General features: G+C 46.3%; 11 protein-coding genes across 11 annotated transcripts; 4 read left to right on the top strand and 7 right to left on the bottom strand.

Annotated features, from left to right (window-relative positions):
* Nucleotides 1-2,774: 2,774 nt before the first annotated feature.
* N7478_007787 (hydroxymethylglutaryl-CoA reductase) lies at nucleotides 2,775-3,908 on the top strand (the record flags this gene model as incomplete). The annotated part of the gene is made up of 1 exon (XM_056924001.1): nucleotides 2,775-3,908. One exon carries the CDS (start codon nucleotides 2,775-2,777, stop codon nucleotides 3,906-3,908), a length of 1,134 nt encoding a protein of 377 aa, XP_056776727.1.
* A 931-nt stretch (nucleotides 3,909-4,839) lies between these two features.
* On the top strand, nucleotides 4,840-5,226 carry N7478_007786 (uncharacterized protein; the record flags this gene model as incomplete). Its single annotated transcript, XM_056924000.1, has 1 exon — nucleotides 4,840-5,226. One exon carries the CDS (start codon nucleotides 4,840-4,842, stop codon nucleotides 5,224-5,226), a length of 387 nt encoding a protein of 128 aa, XP_056776726.1.
* Nucleotides 5,227-9,808: 4,582 nt separating this feature from the next.
* Nucleotides 9,809-10,744, bottom strand: N7478_007785 (uncharacterized protein; the record flags this gene model as incomplete). The annotated part of the gene is made up of 1 exon (XM_056923999.1): nucleotides 9,809-10,744. One exon carries the CDS (start codon nucleotides 10,742-10,744, stop codon nucleotides 9,809-9,811), a length of 936 nt encoding a protein of 311 aa, XP_056776725.1.
* Nucleotides 10,745-11,257: 513 nt separating this feature from the next.
* N7478_007784 (bifunctional fumarylacetoacetate hydrolase/alpha/beta hydrolase family protein) lies at nucleotides 11,258-13,016 on the bottom strand (the record flags this gene model as incomplete). The annotated part of the gene is made up of 2 exons (XM_056923998.1): nucleotides 11,258-12,804; nucleotides 12,854-13,016. The coding sequence occupies 2 exons, from the start codon at nucleotides 13,014-13,016 to the stop codon at nucleotides 11,258-11,260; spliced, it is 1,710 nt and encodes a 569-aa protein (XP_056776724.1).
* Nucleotides 13,017-13,394: 378 nt separating this feature from the next.
* Nucleotides 13,395-14,785, top strand: N7478_007783 (metal-dependent hydrolase family protein; the record flags this gene model as incomplete). The annotated part of the gene is made up of 6 exons (XM_056923997.1): nucleotides 13,395-13,729; nucleotides 13,787-13,799; nucleotides 13,909-14,092; nucleotides 14,144-14,262; nucleotides 14,310-14,344; nucleotides 14,407-14,785. 6 exons carry the CDS (start codon nucleotides 13,395-13,397, stop codon nucleotides 14,783-14,785), a joined length of 1,065 nt encoding a protein of 354 aa, XP_056776723.1.
* Nucleotides 14,786-14,972: 187 nt separating this feature from the next.
* Nucleotides 14,973-16,634, bottom strand: N7478_007782 (MDR family MFS transporter; the record flags this gene model as incomplete). Its single annotated transcript, XM_056923996.1, has 1 exon — nucleotides 14,973-16,634. One exon carries the CDS (start codon nucleotides 16,632-16,634, stop codon nucleotides 14,973-14,975), a length of 1,662 nt encoding a protein of 553 aa, XP_056776722.1.
* Nucleotides 16,635-17,033: 399 nt separating this feature from the next.
* Nucleotides 17,034-17,523, bottom strand: N7478_007781 (glutathione peroxidase; the record flags this gene model as incomplete). The annotated part of the gene is made up of 2 exons (XM_056923995.1): nucleotides 17,034-17,401; nucleotides 17,475-17,523. 2 exons carry the CDS (start codon nucleotides 17,521-17,523, stop codon nucleotides 17,034-17,036), a joined length of 417 nt encoding a protein of 138 aa, XP_056776721.1.
* Nucleotides 17,524-17,768: 245 nt separating this feature from the next.
* N7478_007780 (putative integral membrane protein) lies at nucleotides 17,769-18,251 on the bottom strand (the record flags this gene model as incomplete). The annotated part of the gene is made up of 1 exon (XM_056923994.1): nucleotides 17,769-18,251. The coding sequence occupies one exon, from the start codon at nucleotides 18,249-18,251 to the stop codon at nucleotides 17,769-17,771; it is 483 nt and encodes a 160-aa protein (XP_056776720.1).
* A 216-nt stretch (nucleotides 18,252-18,467) lies between these two features.
* Nucleotides 18,468-19,826, top strand: N7478_007779 (uncharacterized protein; the record flags this gene model as incomplete). Its single annotated transcript, XM_056923993.1, has 2 exons — nucleotides 18,468-18,731; nucleotides 18,978-19,826. 2 exons carry the CDS (start codon nucleotides 18,468-18,470, stop codon nucleotides 19,824-19,826), a joined length of 1,113 nt encoding a protein of 370 aa, XP_056776719.1.
* A 58-nt stretch (nucleotides 19,827-19,884) lies between these two features.
* Nucleotides 19,885-21,083, bottom strand: N7478_007778 (zinc-binding alcohol dehydrogenase family protein; the record flags this gene model as incomplete). Its single annotated transcript, XM_056923992.1, has 2 exons — nucleotides 19,885-20,413; nucleotides 20,482-21,083. 2 exons carry the CDS (start codon nucleotides 21,081-21,083, stop codon nucleotides 19,885-19,887), a joined length of 1,131 nt encoding a protein of 376 aa, XP_056776718.1.
* Nucleotides 21,084-21,321: 238 nt separating this feature from the next.
* N7478_007777 (Zn(II)2Cys6 transcription factor domain-containing protein) lies at nucleotides 21,322-22,893 on the bottom strand (the record flags this gene model as incomplete). The annotated part of the gene is made up of 1 exon (XM_056923991.1): nucleotides 21,322-22,893. The coding sequence occupies one exon, from the start codon at nucleotides 22,891-22,893 to the stop codon at nucleotides 21,322-21,324; it is 1,572 nt and encodes a 523-aa protein (XP_056776717.1).
* Nucleotides 22,894-23,882: the final 989 nt, after the last annotated feature.

The following is a 23,882-nucleotide window of genomic DNA, read 5'->3' as shown; positions in this document are numbered from 1 at the left end:
GTTTTGAATCTGGAGGCCTCATCAATGAACTTTAGATTTTCTTCTCTATCGTGTGAAAATGGGATGGCCCAACTCGGGCATGTTTATTTCCCCTGAAATAAAGCGTACCCAAGAGTGCGTTGCGCGGTTGAGAAAGGGATGAGGACCGCCTCATGGTTTTGTGACCGAGTATGACCGAGTATGAGGAGGCGAGAAGATAAGCGATAAAACGACGGAAGGGTTGTCAATGAGCGATCGATTGAAAAAGAATAATCCTACCTACAAGACAGCTAGTTATCCATGGATACATAGAGCGAGATCGCTGAAAAACCGCATAAATATCGCCTGCAACTCCTTTCCCTTCCCTCTATATGTCATCTCCCATTTCCATTGGGTTCATTCCCCCTTTCGGGTTCGTATGAATCTGGCTGCCGTTATTCCATCTCAACACCACTTTATCCCTGGGTTCTTGAACCGTCGAACTTCACGTACTTTGTCAGGTTGTAGTGAGACTGGGAACTGTGAGATTCAGCGGAATTGGTGCTCCAGCGGGAACGAGCAAATCTACGAGAGCTGTCGCGAGTTTGTTGTGAAAGACTAACGCGACAGTCACTGTTTCACAAGCACGGTACACGCTGTTGGCATCTATGTAAGCCTCTACGTGATTTAATGGTGGCCAATGCCAATGTGTAAATAGACCAAGTGGCAAGTGCTATATTTCCAAACCATCATCGGATAATTCACATAGCCCACGAGGGCACCACGAGTGTAACTGATTAACTAATTGCATAGCCATTTGAATGACTCTGGAATATCCATTTCGTTAAACCCAGAGAACCCATGCGGAGAAGCCATGACTTGGCGAGCACCGCAGGACACGGTCTACCATGGGATATGAAAGATTGTGGGTAACAGCCCTGGACCCGCAGGATAAAGAGACGCTTGTCCAAAAACATCACAAAACACAACATAACTCTGACTCTGACCGATACTTGAAACAGGAACGTGACTCTAGCTTAGTTTCAGATGAAACTGTTCAAACTTGAAGCCGGGAAATATATAACTTGATAATATTCGGGTTATATTTCAGCGTGACCAGAAACTTTCTCAACGTGCGGTGAAGTTCACCATGACCTGAAATCCGCCAAAGCTTTTCAAGTCACGTTGAGAAAGTTTCTGGTCACGATGAACTGTACAGGTGTATGCCCGATATGAGGTCCTATCCCGCCATCAATAACTTAGTAACTAACTAGCGGAGAGGCTGCGGGTGAGGCACGTAACCATGACTCCCGCGTCGCCAAGATGTACATGTATTGGTTTCAAAGGTTAGGAAACCACTCTAAGTAATATATACTTATATACAATCCATATCAGGCTTGAGCACGAGATATGTAATACGTTAAATTACTCATGATATTTACCAGTTCAACTAAGATCCAAACAGCAAGTGAAAGATATTAGGTAATGACCCGCGGTGGGCCTGTAGAATCACGATTTCCCGCGAACCCAGTATCGGTGAATCCTTTCCGTCTTAGGCGTACGGCAAAGATGTGGATAAAAGATCGTACGTTTGTAAATTTTTGATCGTGGGTTAACTATCCGTACTCCGTAAGTAGTTCGATCTGTAGTTGCAAAAGCACCAATACATATGATGATCGTGATGATGGAAAGGTCAAACCGAGCTAATCAATGCTTATGTTTAAGTAGTTTAAGGGTCACACGCAGATAACGCCGCAGCCAATATCAACGTCGGGTTGCAAATACGTACGCACTGTCGCCATCGCCCTGCAACATTTGAATCAAAGATGTCGGTGTGAGTTCTTGCCGATCGTGAAACCTTGATGGCTTTGTGGAAACTCTACTGGGATAGTTGTGGCTTTGTCGATCTCCACCCTGATGTCACATGGTCCGCTCTCAGTTTACAAAAAGAGATTTTGATGTACGAAGCCACCTTGTCAGCGGGCAGGTTTTGTCCGGTCATTCGAGACATAGAGCTAAGTGTAAACCAGGTGTGAATCTATGGAAATGGGCTTTTAGAATTCGACGTTTTTGAAACGGTCATTGGATCGATATCGGGATTCAATATTCGATTACACAGCACAGTCTCAATGTATGAAAATGAGGCCTAGGAGTCCACACCTTGCTCGGTTATTATGTATCTAGCGTAATCTTTATGGATTAGAGTTTAGCCTTAGCAGGTACGTAGACCGATGAAAGTAGATGCAGTAGAGCATTCAATCCCTTCCCTAGTATCCATACTGCATATCTCACCTGGGCAAAATATGCACTGAACTTTCCCAATCCCGCTTCCCATAGTAGAGAATTGATCTATGTCACAGGAACGCTTACGTTCGATTGTTACTATGCACGCCAGATAGATCGTTCCACAGCGTTCAGAATTTAAGCATCTACTGTCGATATTCATGGTGGTCAAGTACACCTACCTATACATCCGTATATTGTCGAACAGTTGGCAATTTGAATACAGAAACTTGTCTCATCCAAATTCAATCTACACTCAGCCGGGCTGTGCAGAGTTTTCTCTCCCCACATCTGTCCTTCATTGATTAACTAGGTCCATGTCCAGTGCCCACTTATCCCCATCTGTTTGATTTGAGTTTCTATTGTGACGTAGGGACGAATTCCATCGTCTACATATTTCTGTCCTTATTGTTGAGGAATTAAATAAATTGTCCTTATCATCCACGCTAGAATCTCTAACCCCTACCAAATCTTCCCTTTAAGCAAGAAAGAGAGAGAAGGAATACATTCCGTCTACGCCCCCCGCCCTCAACATGGACTCGCCTAGCAACATCACTGCTAAGCTGAAGTATATCAATGATGATAAAGATGCTATCCAAAATGCGAAAATTGAAAACTGCATTGGCTCGGTTAAAGTCCCAGTTGGTCTCGCTGGGCCATTGAAGATCAGAGGCAGTGATGGTACAGATGGTGTGTTTCACGCTCCGTTAGCAACCTGTGAAGCCACATTAGTAGCAAGTTGCTCACGTGGGAGTAAGTTGTTCACATCGAGTGGTGGAATTCAATTCAAACTCCTTCGTGACACCATGACGAGGGCCCCCGTTTTTTGGTTCACTAGTGTTGAGGACGCCACATCCTTCCACGATGCGATACCCGGGCTTTTTTCCGAATTCCAAGATGTTGCACAGTCTACCAGCAAATATGCCCGGCTTCTAAAAACAAGTCCCCATATCGTGGGAAGCACTGTTCACGTTATATTCGAGTACTATTGCGGAGACGCTGCAGGTCAAAATATGGTCACATTCGCCACGCAGAAAGTGTGTGATCATTTCGCAGCGTCTAGTGCAGCTCAGAAGATGAAACTTGAAAAGGTCTCTATCGAAGGACAGCTGGCTTCGGAAAAGAGCTTAGCATGGGGAAATATCTTACACTCTCGTGGTGTCGCTGTCATGGCGTGGGGAAGGATCACCAAACAGGATTGTCAGAGTATCCTAGGCTGCTCTAGCTGGGATCTGTATCAGCTCACGTTGAATAGCAAGGAGGCTGCCACACGAAACGGACAACTGGGATATAGTATCAACCAGGCCAACGTCATCGCGGCAATGTTCATCGCCTGTGGACAGGATGCAGCGAGTGTGGCAGAATCTGCCTGGAGTCATTTGACGCTGGAATTCGACCGCGATACCGAAGATTTACGCGTATCCAGCTATCTGCCAAGTCTCCCGGTTGGAACCGTTGGTGGTGGTACTCTCTACCACGCACAGAGAGAAGCGTTGGAGATCCTTGGATGCACTGGGCCAGGATCTAAAGGTCGCTTGGCGGGTATGATCGCATCATTTGCTCTTGCTCTGGATATCAGTACAGTTGCTTCGGTTACCAACAACACATTCGCAGCTAGCCATTACAAGTTGGGACGTTCTGCTGGTGGTGGACTTCACAAACTTTGATTACGGTGGAAATAATGAAGGATCAGGAATCGTAATGGCCTACTTGATGAGAAAGACCAATTTTCTATGATTGGTCGGACAGGGGACGCGTCTATACCCGCCAGACTGTACATAGCAAATCTTGACGTCAACGATCAATATTACAGGTCTCCTACATTTGATTGGTGTGAGTTAAGACGCAAAATCAGTCTAGATGACAGTTGACTGCCGTTGGCCTTGGATTCATTTCATCCCAGCCGTTTCTTGTCTCATTCTAGTCTAAGGCATTCATCTTCTCTCTTTTCACAAACTCTAGTCCATCAGAGGTCATAGAGACTACTTAGTATGTACGGATCAGTGGGATAAAAGGCCTCATGTATAGTATTTACTACTCAAAACAGGGACCTCCGGAGCGAAATATTCTTCACGGGTCGGTTGCTACAAGAGGTTAGTCAAAAAGAAAAGCCACCTCCACCAAAAGCCATACATGGGAGTTAATTGGAGATCGGCTTCCTTGATCTGCCAAGAATCCGTCTCACTGGGTGTTTCTCCTCATGATCCACGAACGCAAAAAATGACCAACGCCATCGTTGCCCTGCTCTGCTAATTTCGAACGAGAACCTTGACATCGCCTTGAAATTCGATTTCCGATAAGGCCCATACGCTTTTCAGCCCGGATTGATACCTTGGCATCCCTCGCTTAAATCATCAATGAGTTCGAGGAGCCGGGGCTGCGGGATTTCATCCAATATCTAAATATTTAGTCCCTGAGGCTTGGAAGAACTTGCACAAGTGTCCGACGCTTGGGTATTTTGGCCCTGCATTGTGCGGCGGAGCTTTGTCGGACCATTATCGGGCTCCAGGGCTATAGAGACCTGTGAGTATATATGCCAAGACCTTCCTTGCCAAGACACGCCCAGGCTGTTAGGTCGGTGGCAGTTCCGGAATTAGGATGGTTCATGGTCCTCATGCTCTGTATGGGGATTGCGATGGGGAAACTGAAGAGACTGGCAAAGTCAAGATGCAAGGAGATGGCTATTTATTGCGGGAAATAACTCGAGTGAAGCCTAGAATGGTTATATGTGGGCATATGCACGGTGCATATGGTACCACTGTGATCCGGCATGACGGGATCCAAGAAGTTGAAGATGGGTTGGAGATGGACTGGAGAGTATTTGGACTAATTGGTGCTCTAAAACTTTCCCTTCGGGGCAAGATCAATAGAGAAACGAAAGCGGCGCATCCGAAAGTGCAAGAGACGCTTGTTGTCAACGCTGCCGTTTCACCAAGTCGATCGAATCCCGATTTCAAAAGCCCCATCGCCGTTAATCTTCACTGAAAGTAAAAATTTATTTAGAGAATAACAATCCATGATGTTATGGCATATAGCAATGTCAATGAATCCTGCTAAATAAAATGAATATGGGGTTGCCAATGTAAAATATTCTTCGCAGCCAGCTGCGCACTAGCCCGTTGATCCTCAAACGAGTCTAGAATCTCATCATTTTCATGGGGAATCACCAGTGTCTCTTCTAATCGCGCCACCTGATTCACCCACTCCGGTACGGCCTCAAATATCTTCCTCTCCTTTTGATATTGTTCGTATTCCTATCGTTCACAGATGGCGTCTGCTTTCCGTGGCAGACCTTTATTAATCTGCTCGTTGAACAAATCAACCAGTAGGGATGGTATGGCAGAAAGGACCGCATAGCGGGGTTTGGAAGGTCTTGGGGATCGGGAATCGAAGAGATGGGCCACCTTGCGTACCAGAAATATTCGAAATATTCGATTTCATTGCGAAGTCCAATATTGTCAATTAGTACTAGGTACTCATATAGTCTGTATAGCGAAAATAGAGCCGTATCCTCGGTTGCGCCTTTGGGGGTGCGGTAGTGCGTTGGAAGTGGCGAACGCCGTAGTCGTTGGCAAGAGCCGTGATCTGATTTGTATTTATTCTCCTAGTATTGATTTACGGTGGCAGATAGGCGCTAAATGCTCACTTTGATAATGTGAATTGTCAAATGCCTAACTAATATACGTACCCTTTCCTAGTACGTACCCAGAATGATCAGATGTAATGATCAGATGTCAAGAGTAAGTATCAAGAACCAGAAAGTGCTAAAAACGGTATACACTCAGAACCGTTAGGAATAGCAGATCCACGGTTACTTTAGGTACGAACACTAGACGCGTAAGAAACACCACAGACATTCTGGGTATTTACAGTAGAGTCCGCCAGTTTATCCTAGGTAGAAGCCAGGCAATTTAATAAATCATAGGATTCAGGTACATGAAATAAGTACTTCAGACTTATATTTAGTGATCATATTGATTAAAACCGGCCTTGAGCCCCCGCCTATCTGCCACCGTAATAACGAGAGCGTTTTCAATTAAAAGATTCAAAGTTCATGATCAAGCTGCCAGTCTATGGTTGTTGTCATTTTATCTAGTTAGACTTAGGACACCACCTTGCACTAAATTGCTCTGCCGGGTTTCTGTAGTGGATTTCAACGCGGCAGCTTTCCCGAAATCAGTTGCACCGTTTACTATGTATTGAAGAGGGGAAATAGGCCTGTATTGGAATAATAGTCAGAAAAAAACCCACAGCAAAACATCAATATCTTTCCCTGGTCAATGCGGGAAATCAGAATCGCAGAACGTGATCAAAAGAGTGTAAGAAGTGTGTTGTGTGTATTGTTCTAGAACTAATCGCAACGCGATGCTATATAACTGGAAGAAACAAGAAGGGGATAATAACTCCGCGGCCGTAAGGGTCATTCCTGATAGGGTGGAGGTTTTCCCCACTACAGTATACTGTATATACTGTAGGGAGTCCTCTCTTGGACTAATCACCTGATTGGTCTGTATCCGAGAGTGGGTCAAACTAAGCATACGTCTAAACATGCCCGACCTCCTCCATGTAGCTATACATAGTTACTACAGAGGATTTCGCAACGAATCAAAGATATGGGAATCAAAGATATGGGTGAATAGAACAAAAGCTAAAAACATACAACAGCCAAAACTACGTCGATGGTCACCTAGCGCCCACGGCTGCCGACTGTTTGGGCGTGGGCGGCTCGCTGCTCTATTCAGCCCCTCTTCAGGGCTGCTCAGGCAGCTGTTCACCTACCTGAATATTCTTCATCCGAATCTTCAGGTAGCGTATAAAATATTTATTTTTGCCTTTTGAGGGGAAGACGAGTAAGTAGCTGTGTTTTATTTATTTCCCCCTCCCCTCTCCTCTCCCCGTTGTCTATTCTTTGTTCCCACAATACCGAGTAAAATGTATACTAAGAGTTGCCCAGGGCGGGATATAGACCATATTATCGACTTGGAAGAGTACAGCAATAATATAATTCTATATACTATATTACTATAAATAGAGGAAGGCTATACCGATAGGTTGGATATATTCAAGAGGTATATAATACTCTAAGTTTAGGGAATCAGATATATTAAGTCTTAATATTTAAAGATTCTTGGTACTATATCCTATAGCTGTTAATCCCCCTACTATCTAAATATATCAAGTATTTCTTAAGTAGAGTGGAAAGGTAATAAATAGTTAGATAGGGGAAAGGCTAATAGTTGATACTATATAGGGTTTTATAAGGGATATTGTAACTATAATTCATAGGAAAATAAAACTTGTATTACCGGAGGCTACTAGAATAACAATAAGAGAAGTATATCTAGCCTATAGTAGCTTAGGTGTATAGTACTAATACCTTATAGTTTATTAGGGATAAACTTTGATTGAAGCTCAGACTTAAGATTAAGAAAATAAATAAGGATAGTGGAGTATCTCTAAATAATTTGACTATATTAATAACTTAGTTATAGTATTAGGATTACTATAAGTAATACTTATACTTATATACCAGTGTGAATTTATTAAAGGATACTAGTAAAAAGAAACTTAGGAAATTCTAAACCATATATTTATAAGGTATATATTAAAAATATACCTATATTCCTTAATCTTTTAATATTCTTTCTTCTAATAGTAACTGTAGACTAGGTTTTCAAATAGTATAGTTCTATAGTAGAGATTCTTGATGTAGTCGAAAAGTATAATAAAACTGGATCCTCTAAAGATAAAATTCTCAAGACTATTTATATATACTAAGATATAAAGGAAGTGGCGGTGTTTCATCAATATTAGGAATATACTATTAATAATTATAAAGGCTATGCCCAAGGAGTAGATACCTTTAGGAAGGTATTAGTCAGTCTAGGCTATAGAAGTAGCTATTTACTCAATATAACTATTCAGGCATATTTGTAATGGTTACTAAGTTGTCAGGCTAGAGACTTGTGACTAGGCAAGGATATCGGATGGTAGAGATCAAATAGAACAGTTGATATACAGAACTGATTCTTGCAGGACAAGAATCGTAGCTATTGTTCGTGCGTTTTAATATTGCTAGAGCTTGCTAGGGCTTAGGGCAGTCATGCATTAGCGGGTGTATCGTGGTAGATTCGCCCGCGGAGCGGCCATGAATCGTACCCGAAGGGATTCAGGAATCCCGTGACAATATTAAAGATAGGCTTTACCATAAGTAGGTATATATTCAGCTACCTATTTTATTACTTTCTAACTAGCGAATAGACTCAAAGTATTCCAAGACTATACAAATAATATTTGCGGGGTAGGTTAACCTTAATATATATAGGAAATCCTATATATATCCTCTTAGTAAGGTTAATAGATCTATAAACTATTTGGGGATTACCAGTAGGCAGGGATATATCCAAAATTAATAAGGAATAGGTCTCTATTATAGCTTATTAGTATTACAGCTACTACCTACAAAGGCTGAGTATAAGTTTCTTATTTAAGAGGATATTTACACCCTAGACTATTCAATACTGAAGCTAAGTATAAAACTCTTTAATATAAATACGAAAGAGAAATATAAGATTGAACTTAAACAAAAGTAAATATACAGTCAAAAGTAACAACTTTATAATACAGAGCTCCAAAGGGTCTAGGCTGAGTCAGAAAAATAGTATAGAAGTATTTATACTGAGAGTTTATTCTACTATAGAAGATAAGTAATACCTTATCGAGACTTCTTAGCTAGTACCCTGCCTACTAATATTAGCCTGTGAAGCTTAGATAGAATAAGGATCCTATAGGTATTAGAGTCACTTTATAGTAAGAGTGAGACTTGTATTTTGTGATAGTCTTAGTCCTATCGACCAAGCTAACCTCTACAGAAAGCCTATTAAAGAGTATATATCTTAAAAGATATAATAGTATTGGTACTAACTTCTTAAATTAGATTTTATAATTACCGGAAATGGTTATATCTCTATTGTTGCTACTCACAGTATTACAACTAGAATATGAGGACCTGTGAGATCGACGCTGAAAATGACAGCCTCTGGCTCCTGAAACGGCCACCTTTCCACCCGTGACTTCGGCTGGCGAGGCGCCGCTTGACCGCCCGCTGCCCTATACCGCCCCCACCTATTCTGCACCCAACAATATGGTACGTGGGGTTTATCTGCCGCAGCGGGGCACTCGGGAGCGAATCAGATCCTAGACACCTAAGTTATTTTCTAGATGCTATTCGCAACTTGGAAGAAATTTGTCTTGCTTGATAAAGTATATTCTTAACCAAGACAACAAGGCCGGAGGGGAAACTAAAGGAAGGAAGAATGACGGCCTACACAAAGCAATATTATCATAGAGGGGCCCACGATAGTCCAGCAACGTTACAAATAGAGCATAAACACCCTGAGGACATCAGCCATCCAGGCTGAATATTATATGAGACCCTGGCTTGAGTCCCGAGCAGCCACGCACCTCCTAGAAATCTTTCGAATCAACACGTCCTTCGTGAGTATAACATCGTCTTCCATGCGGCTTGCCGCTTGGTGGCGAACGAACATATTAGAGTCGAGGCAAATTATAGGAGACTCTGCTGACGCCAGATATCCTCGGCAAAAATTCTCAGCTCTCGCTCGGGTATCACTAAGTCTCTCTCCTGGGGCTTGTGAGGAGGACGGCCAACAATCTTGTCGAAGGGTAGATCCAGCTGTGTAGTAGTCGTAGTTATGCCATTCATGTAGGACTCTCCGGTAACGGAGGTTGTGTTATTCGTTCGAGATAACTTGAGAGATGCAGTACGACGCGCTGAAAGAGGGGATAATCTTGTAAGAACGCCATATCCTCGAGGAACAAGTTCCCATCGGGACAAGATGATTTCGGGATTTTCGCGTTTAATACTGATTGTCACCACAAGTTTCACAGATGAGGAGTAAGTCTCAAGCCAACCGTGCGCATTAAGAGCAAGTCGTCGCGCAGACTCTGATAATCCTACTTCCATCACAAAGCTCAGTCTTGCATCTGTCGCCGGGGCCCAGCAGCAGTCGGCCTCTTTTTTCCAATTTCCAATCGTAAATGTTGTCGAGCCGCAAGGTATCATATCACGACGGGCATTTATCGCACGTAGCTCGAGAGAAATCAGCTCATCAAATGATCTTATTGCAAGTTCGTGTGGAAGATTCGGCATTATTTTCGCGATCAAGATTCCCGTTTCTGCATTGAAAGAGAATCGACAGTATTTGCTTGTTCGCGACCGATCATCACTCAATCTGGAAGATTGCTCCGGGGGAACAGACGTAAAGACGAGGTATTGATCCCGAGTTTGGTCTTGCTGAAGCTCTCGTTGACGGCGTTCCAAGGACTTTTGTAAGCTCGTGTTGGTTGTGAATGGCTGCTGCTTCACATCCTTCGCCAGTAGCATAAAAGGATCCTCAGATTCGGATTCAACTGACGAGAACTCAAAAGTTGAGAGCTCAGAAGACTGAGACGTGTTCGAGGTGGGTCGAGGGGGGTCCATGGTGGGTGAGAAGTGGGTGAGAGTGGGTGGGAAGTGGGTGGGAAGTGAGAAGGCAGGAAGGTAAAATAGGCAGTTGCGACTGATAAAAAGAAAAAGGCGGTATAATTCCTTTTTTTGCCTGTGGTTGTTTTGATCGCTTTAAGGCTACAGTATGGAGGAGGTCGTATTTGTGATGAGGTGCCTATGATCTACTAGAATAGAGAAGAGTGCGAAGAACAACGAATAACAACGTTGAGGAAAGGAAAAGAAGAGAGAGAGCTATGCTACATACATGTAGGCGGATGCCACTCTCCAGGCCAATCAGATGATTGGCCTGCATCCGAGAGTGGGTCAAACCGCACAAACGTGCAAACAGTGCAAACATACCCGTCCCGAGTCTTCCTCCATGTAGTTATACTACAAGAATAAGATCTATTTATATTGCTTTTAAACCTCTACAAGTTAAGCAAAATTGTAAAGCAAAATTGTAAAGCAAAAAATAGTTGCAAAGAAGGGCCGATAAAAGATATTTTCTTAAATCTGCGCCAGAACCGCCTTGACAGTTTGATCTAAATCTTCAAACAGATGCCAATGCCCCACATTCTTGAGCACCTGAACATCTCCGCCACCTGTTGCCTGAGAATATCTCTGACAGAGTGCTGGAGGACTGACTTTATCCTCTTCACCTGTCACGAAAGACACTGGAATGCGCAGGCTTGTAATTTCCAATTCCTCGGTTCCAGATCCAGCAAGCGCCGCACACGCTTTAGCATATCCTTCGGCGTCTTGACTCAAAAGAGAAGTGCGCACTGCAGCAACAGCTAACAAGTTGTTTTTTTGAACAAAGGCAGACGTTCCAGCTTGTGCGATCACATCCACAACCGCCAGCATTCCCTGCTTTCGAACAAGAGCAGCCCGGGTATAAGATCCTTGGATTCCTGCTTCCGGAAGTGGGATAGGGGGCGGGCCCATCAAGATAAGCTTGGACACAAGCTTTGGATGAGTTAAGGCAAGCTTGAGAGCAACGAGAGAGCCCATCGAGTGGGCAATCACGGTAACCCCTTCGCTCACCCCAGCAAGTTTGGAAAGCTGGTAGAAGTCATCCGCAAAAGAGGCGATAGAAAGGGTACTGATTGCAGATGTTGGAGAAAGGCCATGTCCTTCTAGATCTAGAAGATGCAAAGAATGTGTCGACTGAAGCTTCGCCACGAGGGGGTGGAAGTAACTTGTTGAGCCTCCCAGGCCATGAATAAAGAAGACTGGAGGACCTGTCTCAACACCCAGTCGTTGATAAAAGAGATTCTTGCCATTGATCTCTGTCAATCCCTCATTGGCTGGCGCCTTTTGATTAGCGATGGGAATGTGAGACTCCGCGCGCTCGAAGGTATTGTTGACGGCATCAGAAGCAGCAATGCGATTTGTCAGGGTTCCTAGTCCTGTCACGGAGACGCTAATTTCATCTCCGGTCTGCAAGAACTTCATAGGCCTGAAGCCGAAGCCAACACCTGCAGGGGTACCGGTGGCAATAACGTCACCGGCTTGCAAAGTCTGACCAGCGCTAATAGTTGCAATAAGGGTAGGAATGCTGAAGATGAGATCGCTTAGAGTGGCTTCCTGGCGCTTTTCTTGGTTGACAAAGGTCTGGATTTTTAGGTTCTCTGGAAGGCTTTCCTTAGGGACAGCAACTGGCCCAATTGGACAGAAAGTATCGGGGGATTTTCCGAGGAAGAATTGCTTGTGGTCGCGCTGCCGCTCGCGTGCAGTCATATCATTCACGATGGTATAACCCCAAACATGCTCCAAGGCGTTCTGCTCCGAAATTTGGAACCCCGACTTGCCAATAATTACGCCAATCTCACCCTCGTAGTCGGGCGTGCTGGTGAAGTTTGAATGCAGCAGGATAGGGTCTTCGGGGCCAATGATAGAAGTGGCACGCTTGGTGAAAATCACGGGGTGTGTCGGCTGGTCGGTCTTATCACTAGCATCGTATCCAGAGGAGTTGAACTCACGAGCATGTTCGACATAGTTCTTCCCAACAGCGAGCACGTCCCGACCTGAAATCGGGGGGGAGGTGCTTGACACTAGAAAGAGGGAAAGATTGCGCGCCGAAGGCCGTAATTCCTTGCTCACCAACTGTGATCACTTGATAAAGATCTGTCAATGGAGTACCCGACTTAAAGGAAAGTGGGGTGATAGTCGAGGTCTCAAAGTCAAGATGGCCGATTCGGGGGCCGCTGTTGGGCTCCAAGTATGCCACATAGTTGGTGAGATTATTCACTTCGTTGATAGTCATTTCGAGATAATTCAAGTTCAGAAGTTTGTATATGGAAAATTCTGAGTTTTAGTCCCGCTACTCTTATAAATCGCAAGTTCTTTCCGACCTCGGGAGCTGTTGAGGTGGACTCACATCGGAGTTTACCCCCTCAATCGGAGATGTGTGGGATTCGTCATTCTTCACCGCGCATCGCCGCGCATCGCCGCCACCTCCACAAAGCTCCAATTATTGGAATCGTCCATTACAGCATGACGAATTAACTTTTGTGGCATAATTACATGAGATGCGGGGGGAATCCCTTTTGCATTACGCCGTTGGACAGAGAATACTAGATGCGTTAGTAATATTTATTGAGGTATAACGGCATGCTATACTATTCTAGATACTACTAATTGCATGTATATACATCTTAATTTGGGTTTAGGAGACTCACACACCCATTTCACCTGGAACGGGGGTGACCTGAATCGACTTGGTACTCTTGGCGTCGAGGAGCATACGCTTCTCACTGCGAGAAGTGCTGAATGCTTCTTGGATTCCGGGTACACTATGTGTTTCGTAGCTGCATCTGCTAAGAAACGCCTTGATGTCGTTATTAGGGAGGCGATCAACGCAGGGGATATTCCGGGGCCCCGCTTCTTAGCAAATGGCCAAGAAATGGCACGGACAAGGGGAGAGCTAGTTGGAGGAATCACTGCCTACGCGAATGGCCCAGAAGAAATGAGAGAGGTGTAGGTTGTCACTGGCACATCGTATATAGAATTTTAAACTTTGAAATCTACTAACAGCACATCAGTATCCGTGAGCATATAGGTATTGGCGTTGATCAAGTGAAGCTTTCGATGTCTGGAGAATCGGCATGACCATCCCCCAACCCTGTGAGAGTTGAGCGTTAACAGGTCTTTGTCAGATCACGGAGATTCGAGATGCGGAAGATTGCTATTTCACACCAGAAGAGACCGCAGCATGTGTCGACGAGGCTCATAAACATAAGAAGCGGGTCTGCTCACATGCTCGAGCTCGAGACTCTGTTCAACAGAGCATTGATTGTGGGGTGGACGTGATCTATCATGCCTCTTATATAGATGAAAATGGTGGGTCACTCGCCAGTACCCTATCTGAATTGAGATGATTGACTATAATAGGCATGGACGCCCTTGAAAAGAAAAGGTCGAAGCACGTAGTGGCACCTGCTATTAACTGGTTGATCGCCACACTTGAAGACGCCGTGATGTTTGGCTATTCCACAGAAAAGGCTGAACAGGTAGGTTAAAGAAGAAGCTTGATGCTGCCGACCATGCTATGCGCGAGATGCATCGAAGAGGAATTGTGGTTCTCCCTGGAGGGTAGGCTTTCCATGTTATTTTTTCAAGATCACCAGTAGGCATGTTCTAACTCTTGTATCCAGCGATTATGGGTTTGCATGGACCCCACACGGTACTTATGCGCGCGACCTCGCGCATTTCGTCAATCGTTTTGGCTTCACACCACATGAGTCGATCATCGCAGCAACATACGGTATGGCTAAGTTATTCATGCGCTCACATGAAATGGGCCATATCAAAAAGGGCAACTATGCGGACTGTTTGGTCGTCGATGGAGATCCATTGAAAGACATCTCCATCCTCCAAGACCATGATCGGTTGAATATAATTATCATCAATGGCCGTGTCCACAAGGCAGGAGTCAAGGAGTATGTGATCCCTATACAAGATTCGACGGGCGTCCATTCTATGACGAATGAAATGGGTCATTTGAAATTACAACGCCCGATTCAATCATCTTGAATGCAGATTAATCTAGGGGTTTCTATTGTTTCTACCTGTATAAAGTTTGTTCCTTGACAGAGAGGTCAAAAACTTGAACATGAATGGATGATTAAAGTAATTAAAGGTTAAATGGTGATTTTGATATATCTCAGTGAGATCGATCCATCACGAGTTCCAAGGTTCCAAGGTTGACTGTTCCAACACCCTACATACTAGTACTGCTGGTAGTGACTTCCTCGTCGGCCTCCTTCTTCTTCTCCTCAAACCCAAACTCCGTATCCAGCTGGTCGCGCAATGCAAGACTCCGAATCAGGAAAGACAAAGGCACTCCGATTGCGGCAAAGGCAATTCCCACTTGCCATACGAGCTTCAAGCTTTCAACATACACACTTACTACCTGCGCCTTTATCATGGGCGTGTCGTCCAGTGACTGCATAAATGCTTTGGTAGCGAGTTGATATGCACCTCCCCCGACAAGAATATTCTGCAACTGCGGACTGTCGATGCGACCGACCAGCTGAGTAAACCGCGTGTTGAATATAGCAGAAGGAATTGAAACTCCCCAAATAGATCCGAAACTGCGAAGGAAGGCCCAAGTTGCTGTGGCTAACGCAACGTCGGACTCGGGAAGACTCGCTAGAACAGCAGGAAGTGTGGCAATAAGGGAAATGCCAGATCCTATAGCCAACACCACCTGGTAAACTACCCACCGAACGGTGTTGGTTTGATCATCTAGCATAGTGAAGAGTCCCATTCCGATAGCCATCAGGATGAATCCAACGACCAGGAGCGGCTTGTACTTGCCGGTGACAGTGATGAGAACCCCTCCGATGATGGCACCTGGGACCATGGGGATAACGGAGGCGAAAAGGTCAATTCCGGACTTCTCTGGCGAGGCCTCCAGGATTGACTGGAAGTACACGGGAAGGAATAAGCTGACCCAGTAAAGGATAATACCGTGCAAAAAGCTCATCATGTAGGTAATGGCGGCAGTCCGATTGGAAAACAAGCGAAGAGGCATAGTGGGCTCGAGACACCAGCGACTGCTCTGGTAGGCAAAAAACGCCCCCATCCCTGCGAATCCCAAAATAAGCGGCACGATGGTGCGCCAGGACTTCCAAGGGTGCGTTGTTCCAGCCCAGGTGAGGGACAGCAGGATGGAAATCACTGAGGTGATTAAAATGGCGTTTCCCGCAAAATCTACTCGTTTGAGCTTCGCCATGACGGTCGACTGGCGGTCATAATTCACATGCAGAAAGAGCAGCATGAGGACTAAAGTGACTCCACACAGGGGCAGGTTGATATAGAACACCCATCTCCAACTAGTATTGTCCACGATTGCTCCTCCAATTACCGGTCCAATAAAAGTCCCGACAGCAAAGGCTGTAAATATAATTCCCATTATAGCTTGCCGCTCACGTAGAGGCACTAGGTCTGCAACAATGATCTCTGTCATGACATTGATTCCGCCGCCACCTAGACCTTGAACAACTCGGGCTGCGATGAGCATATTTGAACTCGATGCTCCACCACAGAGGCCACTACCCAAGGCGAAGATAGCCACGGAGATTATCATCGGCCATCGACGACCGAAGATATCGGAAATTTGGCCGTACAAAGGCTGGACGGCTGTTTGGCTGACGAAGTATCCATTGATTGCCCAAACGTACATCTCCTCCGAGTTGAGCTCTTTGGATATAGTAGGCAGGACGGTAGACAGAATGGTCGAATCAAGAGCGCTCAGCATGCCACCGATGCATAGACCAGGGAAGATGGCCCAGAACCGCCATCCGTAGCCCTTCTTCTTCTGCTCATCTGGGGCGACTGGGCTGCTTACTTCCGGTGTGGCGCTCTCGGCGGCACCCATGATAGGCAAATTGTAAGCAATGGCAGTAAATCGAGTTGATCGATAAACAGAATTATTATTCGAATGACTTTGTTTCGGCCAGCTTTTGATCTATTTAGGAGTCGGCTGTGATACCTTACGTTCGGCTTCGGTAGGCTTCCCGTTATGGCAAAACCCGCCGAATGAGAGGTAAAAACCGCCGAATGAACACAACAAAGAAGAGCACTTGAGAACATGAAATTGAAAGGAATAGCTCGCTATTAATTGGTCAATTCTCTTTGAGTAATTCGATCAAGTGCCCCTCCAGAGCCTCAGGTTTCTTTGTTGGCGACCACCGGCTTCTGACCTTTCCATGGCGATCAATGACAAACTGAGCGCTTTGTTAATATTCCTGTTCGACCAACATAAGGGAACTAGGGACTATACCTTCGTAAAATTCCATGTAACTCTCTGACATCCCAGTGATCCTTTCTTCTGCTGCTTCAGCCATTGGTAGATGGGCGCTGCCTGGCCTCCATTGACGTTCACTTTGTCCAGTACTGGAAACGTGACCCCGTAGTTGAGCTGGCAGAAGCTCTGGATGTCGTTGTTGGAGCCAGGCTCCTGTCGTAGAAATTGATTACAAGGAAACCCCAAGATGACAAAGTCCTCATTATACTGTTCCTGAAGCCGACGGTAGATTTCCTCCAAGCCTTGGTACTGGACAGTAAAGCTGCATTTCGACGCGGTGTTCACGACAAGGACAACTTTGCCCTTTGTAGAGGACAGCGGATATTCCTTTCCATTTCCTGCGAAATAAGATCGGGCAAAGATTAGATGTGCAAATTGCTAGCAGTTAATTAGCGCTTGGAGAATGCTTACGGTCTAAGACTTTGAAATTATAAAATGGTGACTCCTTGTAAGTTGCCATTGTTTCTGCTCTTGGCACAATTAACTTAGAAGACCTTTTTAGACCCTAACACACAATCTGGGCACTGGCATGATAATGTTTCTTTATATATGTACATTATGACAACCTTAAATAATATTAGTTTACAACCTAGCACAGACGGAGTGGGACCGTACAATGCCGAACCCGCCGACTGCTCCGATTTTAGACAGTGGATACTGAATGGAAGTAATCCAGCGCTGCTAAGTGGTAATTTGAGATCCATGCTACCGTGAACTTTCCCATACAAGAAATCCAGCCAGAAAACAGCCCCAGGCTGGCACGTCCACCAAGCCACCCCGGATAAGGTTCATTCGACACCATCGACGAACGATCTCTGTGCTTCCTGAGCTGTCTTGCTTCTTTATTGAATTTAGGAGATTCATTGCGTGAGGACCCCAGAGCATATGTGCAATACTGAAGAGAAGTCCGAGAAGATATAAGACGAAGGCTGCGATACTAGTTTTCCACAGATGGGCCACAGGAAGATTCGCAATGGCCGTGCACCAGGTCAATGGGTATATGGTGAAGATGAGAATCATGCCCCGATTGTACCATACTTTCATGTAGGACGGGAGAAGGTGATCGGCGGCTCTGGAGACCGAGGGCTCTAGGTAGGGCTTGAAGTAGAGGTCCTCTGCGATCGTGAAGGTAAGGTATGACGAGGTAGTGAGGAGAGGAAGAATACGAAGGAAGACCAGTGCGGCCATTTCGCTCGAGTCGATTCTTCTTTCAGACTATTGGATGTTGTGTTTTGCTGTTTTCGCTCGTCCATTGTCTTATACCTGATGATATTCTGGTGATTTTCGTCCATTCGGTGGGTTTTTCCAAAACGGGCTACTGTATAGAAGATCACTTTCATGGCTTCTTCGGTCCTAATTCTTATCCTCCCACTTCTCATTGACGTCTGTAACACACTCTAAGAAATGAGTCGACCGTATGATCTGGTTTTGTATGGCGCCACTGGCTACCTTGGGTCGCTGGTGGTGCAATACCTATGGGCTCATGGCCCACCAGCCCTCCGATGGGCTGTCGCCGGTCGCAGCGAACAGAAGCTCGCGACCCTTGTCAACTCCTTGGATCGAACCACATCCGACCGTAATCTGCCTCATACCATGGTGACTACCCTCGCCGGCGAGGACTTGAATCGCATGGCCTCCCAAACAAGCCTTGTGCTCAACACAGTTGGAGTATGTACCTTGATGTCTACCGAGTCGTGACCAGAAAAGCTGACAGTATAGCCTTTTTGCAAATATGGGACGCCTGTTGTGGCAGCTTGTATAGAGAATTCTACCGCCTATGTGGATTCTACGGGGGAACACGTTTGGACGCAGGAGCTGGCAGCGCAATGGCATGACAAGGCGATAGTCAATAAGGCAATTGTATCGCTCCCTATCGGACAATGCATGAAGAGAGATAACTGATTGACAGGGAAGATTATTCCACAATGCGCCGTGGAGTCCAGCCCGCCGGATCTTATGACGCTCCTTATGGCACGCACACTACGTCGCCCTCTTGGGCCTATGTTCTTCACAATTCAGCATTCCTGGACCGGTTTTAGCGGGGGAACCATTGCAAGCATCTTCGCCGGGCTCGAGACATACTCTCTCCGCCAGATGATGGCTGCTGGTGCACCAGGGGCGTCATGTATCCCAGACGCTGGACCACATCGGCCTCATTCTGCTCCCATGCTCCCTGTCCGACATGATCGCTCTCTCGGCCACGTCACTTTTAACCCTTCGGCGATGGCCGATCAGAACGTCGTCATGCGCACCTGGTCACTATTGAATCGGTGCGGTGAGAAGAACGAACAATATGGGAGCCGGTTCAGCTTCCAGGGCTATACCGCTGCTCACAGCCGACTGGGGGCGTGGTCTTCGTTTCTCACTATGTCCGTCGCAATTTTGTGTACTGTGCTATTCCCACCATTCCGGTGGCTTCTTCAATGGCTCTCTCCGGAGCCGGGAACAGGGCCACATTTGAAGCCGGGAGAGAAACATTTCGTGGAATGGAAAGCAATAGTTGCAGCGGATGGGACCAATGTACATGAGCCCAGCGCTTTGGGTGTGATGCGCATGGATACGGATGTATATAGCGTCTGCGCGACTTTCGTTAGTGAAGCCGCGTTGACCCTTCTGCTCGTTTTGAAGGGAAAGTCAGAGGACTCGATGGCCGAGAAACTAGGAGGAGGCATTCTCACACCTGCATCATTGGGGATCACGTACGTGGAACGGTTGGAAAAGGCAGGGTTGCATTGGACAGTGACCGAAACGAAAGGAAAGTAGTATAGTAGTTAATAGAAGTATCTGTATTATTAAGACTCAGGTATCAAGTTTGATAGGTTTATTCACCAACAGCAAAAACAAGTTTCCTCCCCCTAACCTGTCCACATCTCAACTGTTCAATGCCTTCCAAAATTCCCTCCCATCCTCCTGGTTGAACAGATGTAGGGTGCGGTCTCAGCAGGCCCTCCTCGACGAGCTTCTCTGCCAGTTCATACCAGTCAGACGCCCACTGGTAATCACCGGGCACAGCATCTCGTCCGAATGGACCTTTCAGATCGACTGGTTTCCCAAATATGGTCAACGCCATGACCCAGTCATTTTGTACGTCCTTGCGCGCAGCAATGCGAGTTGCCGGTGGTTCCAGAGCAACATACTTTCCCCCTCGAGCGCCCATAGCAGCATAGCAGATTTTCATGCTATCCGTGGAGGTGATGCAATCGAGTATAAGAGATAGCTTACCCTTGGTAAAGGCGCGGATGGCCACCCCACATGATGCAGAGTGGTAGTCGAAGGTTTTGACAGCCCCATAGGACTCAACCAGAGTATTGTGGGCAGGTGAACAGGTTGTGACTGGATTGTATCCTGCTCTAATTCTCATTGTTAGCGTTTCCTGTGTATATAATGCTGGACATCAGAATGTGCTTATGGGTCATACAATTTGGCCAGTTGAATTGCCATGGTCCCTGTCGCGGTACTGCCTCCATACACCAGGATGTACGGGCGTGTATTTGATTTTCTGGTCCCAATAACCCCGCTCTCCTCTTTAAGCACACTCAAATCTCCCAGACCGGTCTCCGTTAAGGGGATACCCAGATCTCGCAGCGCCATGCCCGCTGTTACCACGCCGGCTCCGAGACAAGCCGCTTCGGCCATGCTGACTTTGTTCTCGACGACACGCATGAGTAGGTCCTCGCGAACGCTCACGTATTCAGCAAAAGCCCCGGCCCATTCTCCCTCCCCGGTGTGCGGATCAAGGCCGTAGAGAAAACCACAGACGGAGTCTCCGATCTGCCACTTACTAACGGCCGACCCAATGGCCACAACCTGGCCGCTGAAGTCGTTACCACCCACAGTGCCGATTGCCGGAGAGAAATCTACCATTTTCCAGTTACATGGGTTCAGAGCGATAAAGGATACCCGGATAAGAACATATGACGAAGGTAGAGGGTTGTTTGACGGTAGATGGTGGGCGGTGTTGAGGGTGTATTGTCCTTCCTTGAGGGCAGTAAGCGCGCTCTGAAATTGAGGAAAGGCCATTGTGCTTCTTGATGTCAAGATAGATAATCTGTATGATCAATCGAACTATGTAACCCTTATAATTCATAAAGGCCCGGCATCTTTCCTATTTGGGGTTGAATATAAGCTTAAAGGCTGATTGTTCGGCCTTCTAAGATTCGGCATCGGTGAGTTTTACTTGTTTAAAAGGGAAATATTATATGCTTCAATGGAACGTAACGATCGTGCCAATAGAAGAGTTGATTCTAATTCTATCATCTTAAATATGCATGCTCTTCTCTAGGTCTTTCTTCAGCCGTCGCAGTTTTCTGCGCAACAATCCTACTTTTCCGCGGCGGCTCCCTTCACCCTCTTCTTGGAACACGAGCGCAATCATGGCAGGACTTAACAGTCCTGTACCATTGCCGACCCCGACTCGGTCCCCATCGCCGACTGTATCTCTTCGCCGGGACTGTCCATGACTCTGAGCAAAGCGATAGGACCTCCTCTCCTCAGAGCGAGATCGCTCACGAGTCAACTCGCGTTCCCATTCTTCAACGCCGAGAACGCGTTCAACCTGTGTGAACGAATATGAGATTACCTGGATGACCATTAATATCTGCAGGGCACCGTAGTTGGCAGGCTGGAATCCACCCCATTGCAACGGTGGGATAACTGGGTGCATTCTTTGGCGGTAGTCTGGGGCCCCGTTCATGGATTGTACGGAGATTGCGTGGACAAAATTCGACATCTGCGTTACAACAGTCATGTAGATATCGAGAATCCGCGCATAGCCAGTGGTGAAGAGGAGGGCGGTTGGCAAATCCGGGCTCGCTGTGCGACGTGGTCGATCAGAAGACGACGTACAGAACTGCGAAGGCATATAGCGCGACATATAGAGGTCTACTGGTGGGAAGAAAGGGGACGAGCCCTGGCTGGAGGTTTCGCTATCTGGTGTTTCTTGGTCGATGGGAGAGGAAGAAGTCAACGATGATGAAATCAAAGATGATGAAGGGGGATTTGGCAGTGAAGCGAGATAGATAGATGTTTGCTCTGCAATGTTGATGAAGCGCTGGGTCTTATTAAATGCGTCTGTCAATGGGTAACCCTGAGTGAGCGTGTCATCAGGCTGGCCTCCGGCACAGTTACTGAGTTTGGTGATCACAGCAGCTGGGGAGGCAAACATCGAACCCCATGGCTCGGCGTACAAAGATTGCTCTACGTCGAATAGCGCCATATTCACGCTGGATAGCTCTCGGGTGATGTCCTGCAAAGACTCCAGCCTAGGAGGCGTGCCTACATCCAGGGGGACCCCTGTTTGAGGGCCGGGAGGCATTTGGAAATAATCGGTCATACTAGGTATTTGCGATAGACTATCTGGAGTCCATAGCGGAGGGAACAGGCTTTCCCGCGAGCTATCATGTGGACTTCCAAAATTGAACAGATCGGACATGTTGCAGTCTGCAATGGACGGGGTCCCTGACGGCGGCGCCTCCGATATACCAACAGGGATAGGGGCAGGCTGAGGATGAGTGAGAGTATTAGGGGTAGGAAGACTCGGCTCTCTCGCAGATTCCAGATGGCTGTCTGCTTCTGGTGTCATTTCGAAAACACTGAACGATCGTTTGCCACGCTTGTCTGTATGATCAAGACCCCTTGCTGGCCGGCCGCTCCGTGATGGAGGACTCCAGACACACTGGCGGCTCAACCGCTGACATCGAACACAAGCGTTGCTGTTTTCTAACTTTGTGCAACGCAGTTTCTGGGCATGACACTGGTCGCAGGCAACGCGACGTGCAGACGGATTCAAAATGACTCCCACGTGAGGTGAGGGGGGCTGGTGGGGGGCCATGGTGGGAAAATGCGCAGAACGGAGACAAAGAATCTGGATCCGAGGAAATGCCAGCCAGGGCCTAGTATTTATCACACCTGATTTCACAACCGAGACATGAAGTTCTTTTTGGGTTTTGATTTTGGTTTTTCCTTTCTCTTTTCTTTGTTGGTTTGTCACAACGGGGGGCAAATGTGCAGGAGCAAAGCGGATTGGTTGTTGGTGTATGCTGCATGCACCTTTCAACTAGCGGGTCGAAGGATTACCGGGACAAAGGATTCTGACGAAATCACTCCGTAAATCGGTCGTATTATAGTATATAGTGTCAGACGATAGTGAGCGCGTGTAGACTAGTTCTTAGCTTAGTTTATAAGAGGGTTGTTCTATTCAGTTGCTGGGTCAAGTTAAACGACCCTTTTGGTCACGAGCTGGAGGGCTGAAACTTGAAATCGAGGGGAGAGAACCACGAGGCGTGGAGCCTGGGGCGTATTTTGACTCAATCACGGGTAGTTCCATGCGGGAGGATCGGAGTTTGAGCATAAACAATGCAGATCCCATTATCAAGACAGCATGTATTCGGCATATCTTGAGGATGTGTTAACGGGTTGTCAAAATGAGTTGGGGGAAAAACACGCTGTGTATGACCCTCGTATCGGTACTGTAACTCTCGTTTTGCCTATTTGGGAGTGTGTCTCTCCTATCGTGTCTGCAAGTTCTAGCTTTTATTTGATCCCTCGTGTTTTTCTTTTTTCTTTTGTCTTTTTTCCTATTTAATCTAAAGTGGATGCGAACCTAAATCTTGGCCTATTTCTAATGTGGAGTTTTTCCAAGTACCCTAGCTAAACTAATGCATTGTTACGGCTGCAAAAGCCATAAGTCCAAGAACTGCAGAGACGAACTCTGGAGATGCTATGCTCCACATTTTTGCTTCGGTGTATTTATCCGATGAGACGTAAGATTTTTAGTGGTGAACTACCATGGGTTACGTGCATTCTGCAGGCTAGCCGCTA

This window comes from Penicillium angulare (genome assembly GCF_028827245.1).
Source record: "Penicillium angulare strain IBT 27051 chromosome Unknown utg000005l_segment0_segment0, whole genome shotgun sequence".
Classification (NCBI taxonomy): domain Eukaryota; kingdom Fungi; phylum Ascomycota; class Eurotiomycetes; order Eurotiales; family Aspergillaceae; genus Penicillium; species Penicillium angulare.
This window is presented reverse-complemented; position numbering and strand designations above follow the sequence as displayed.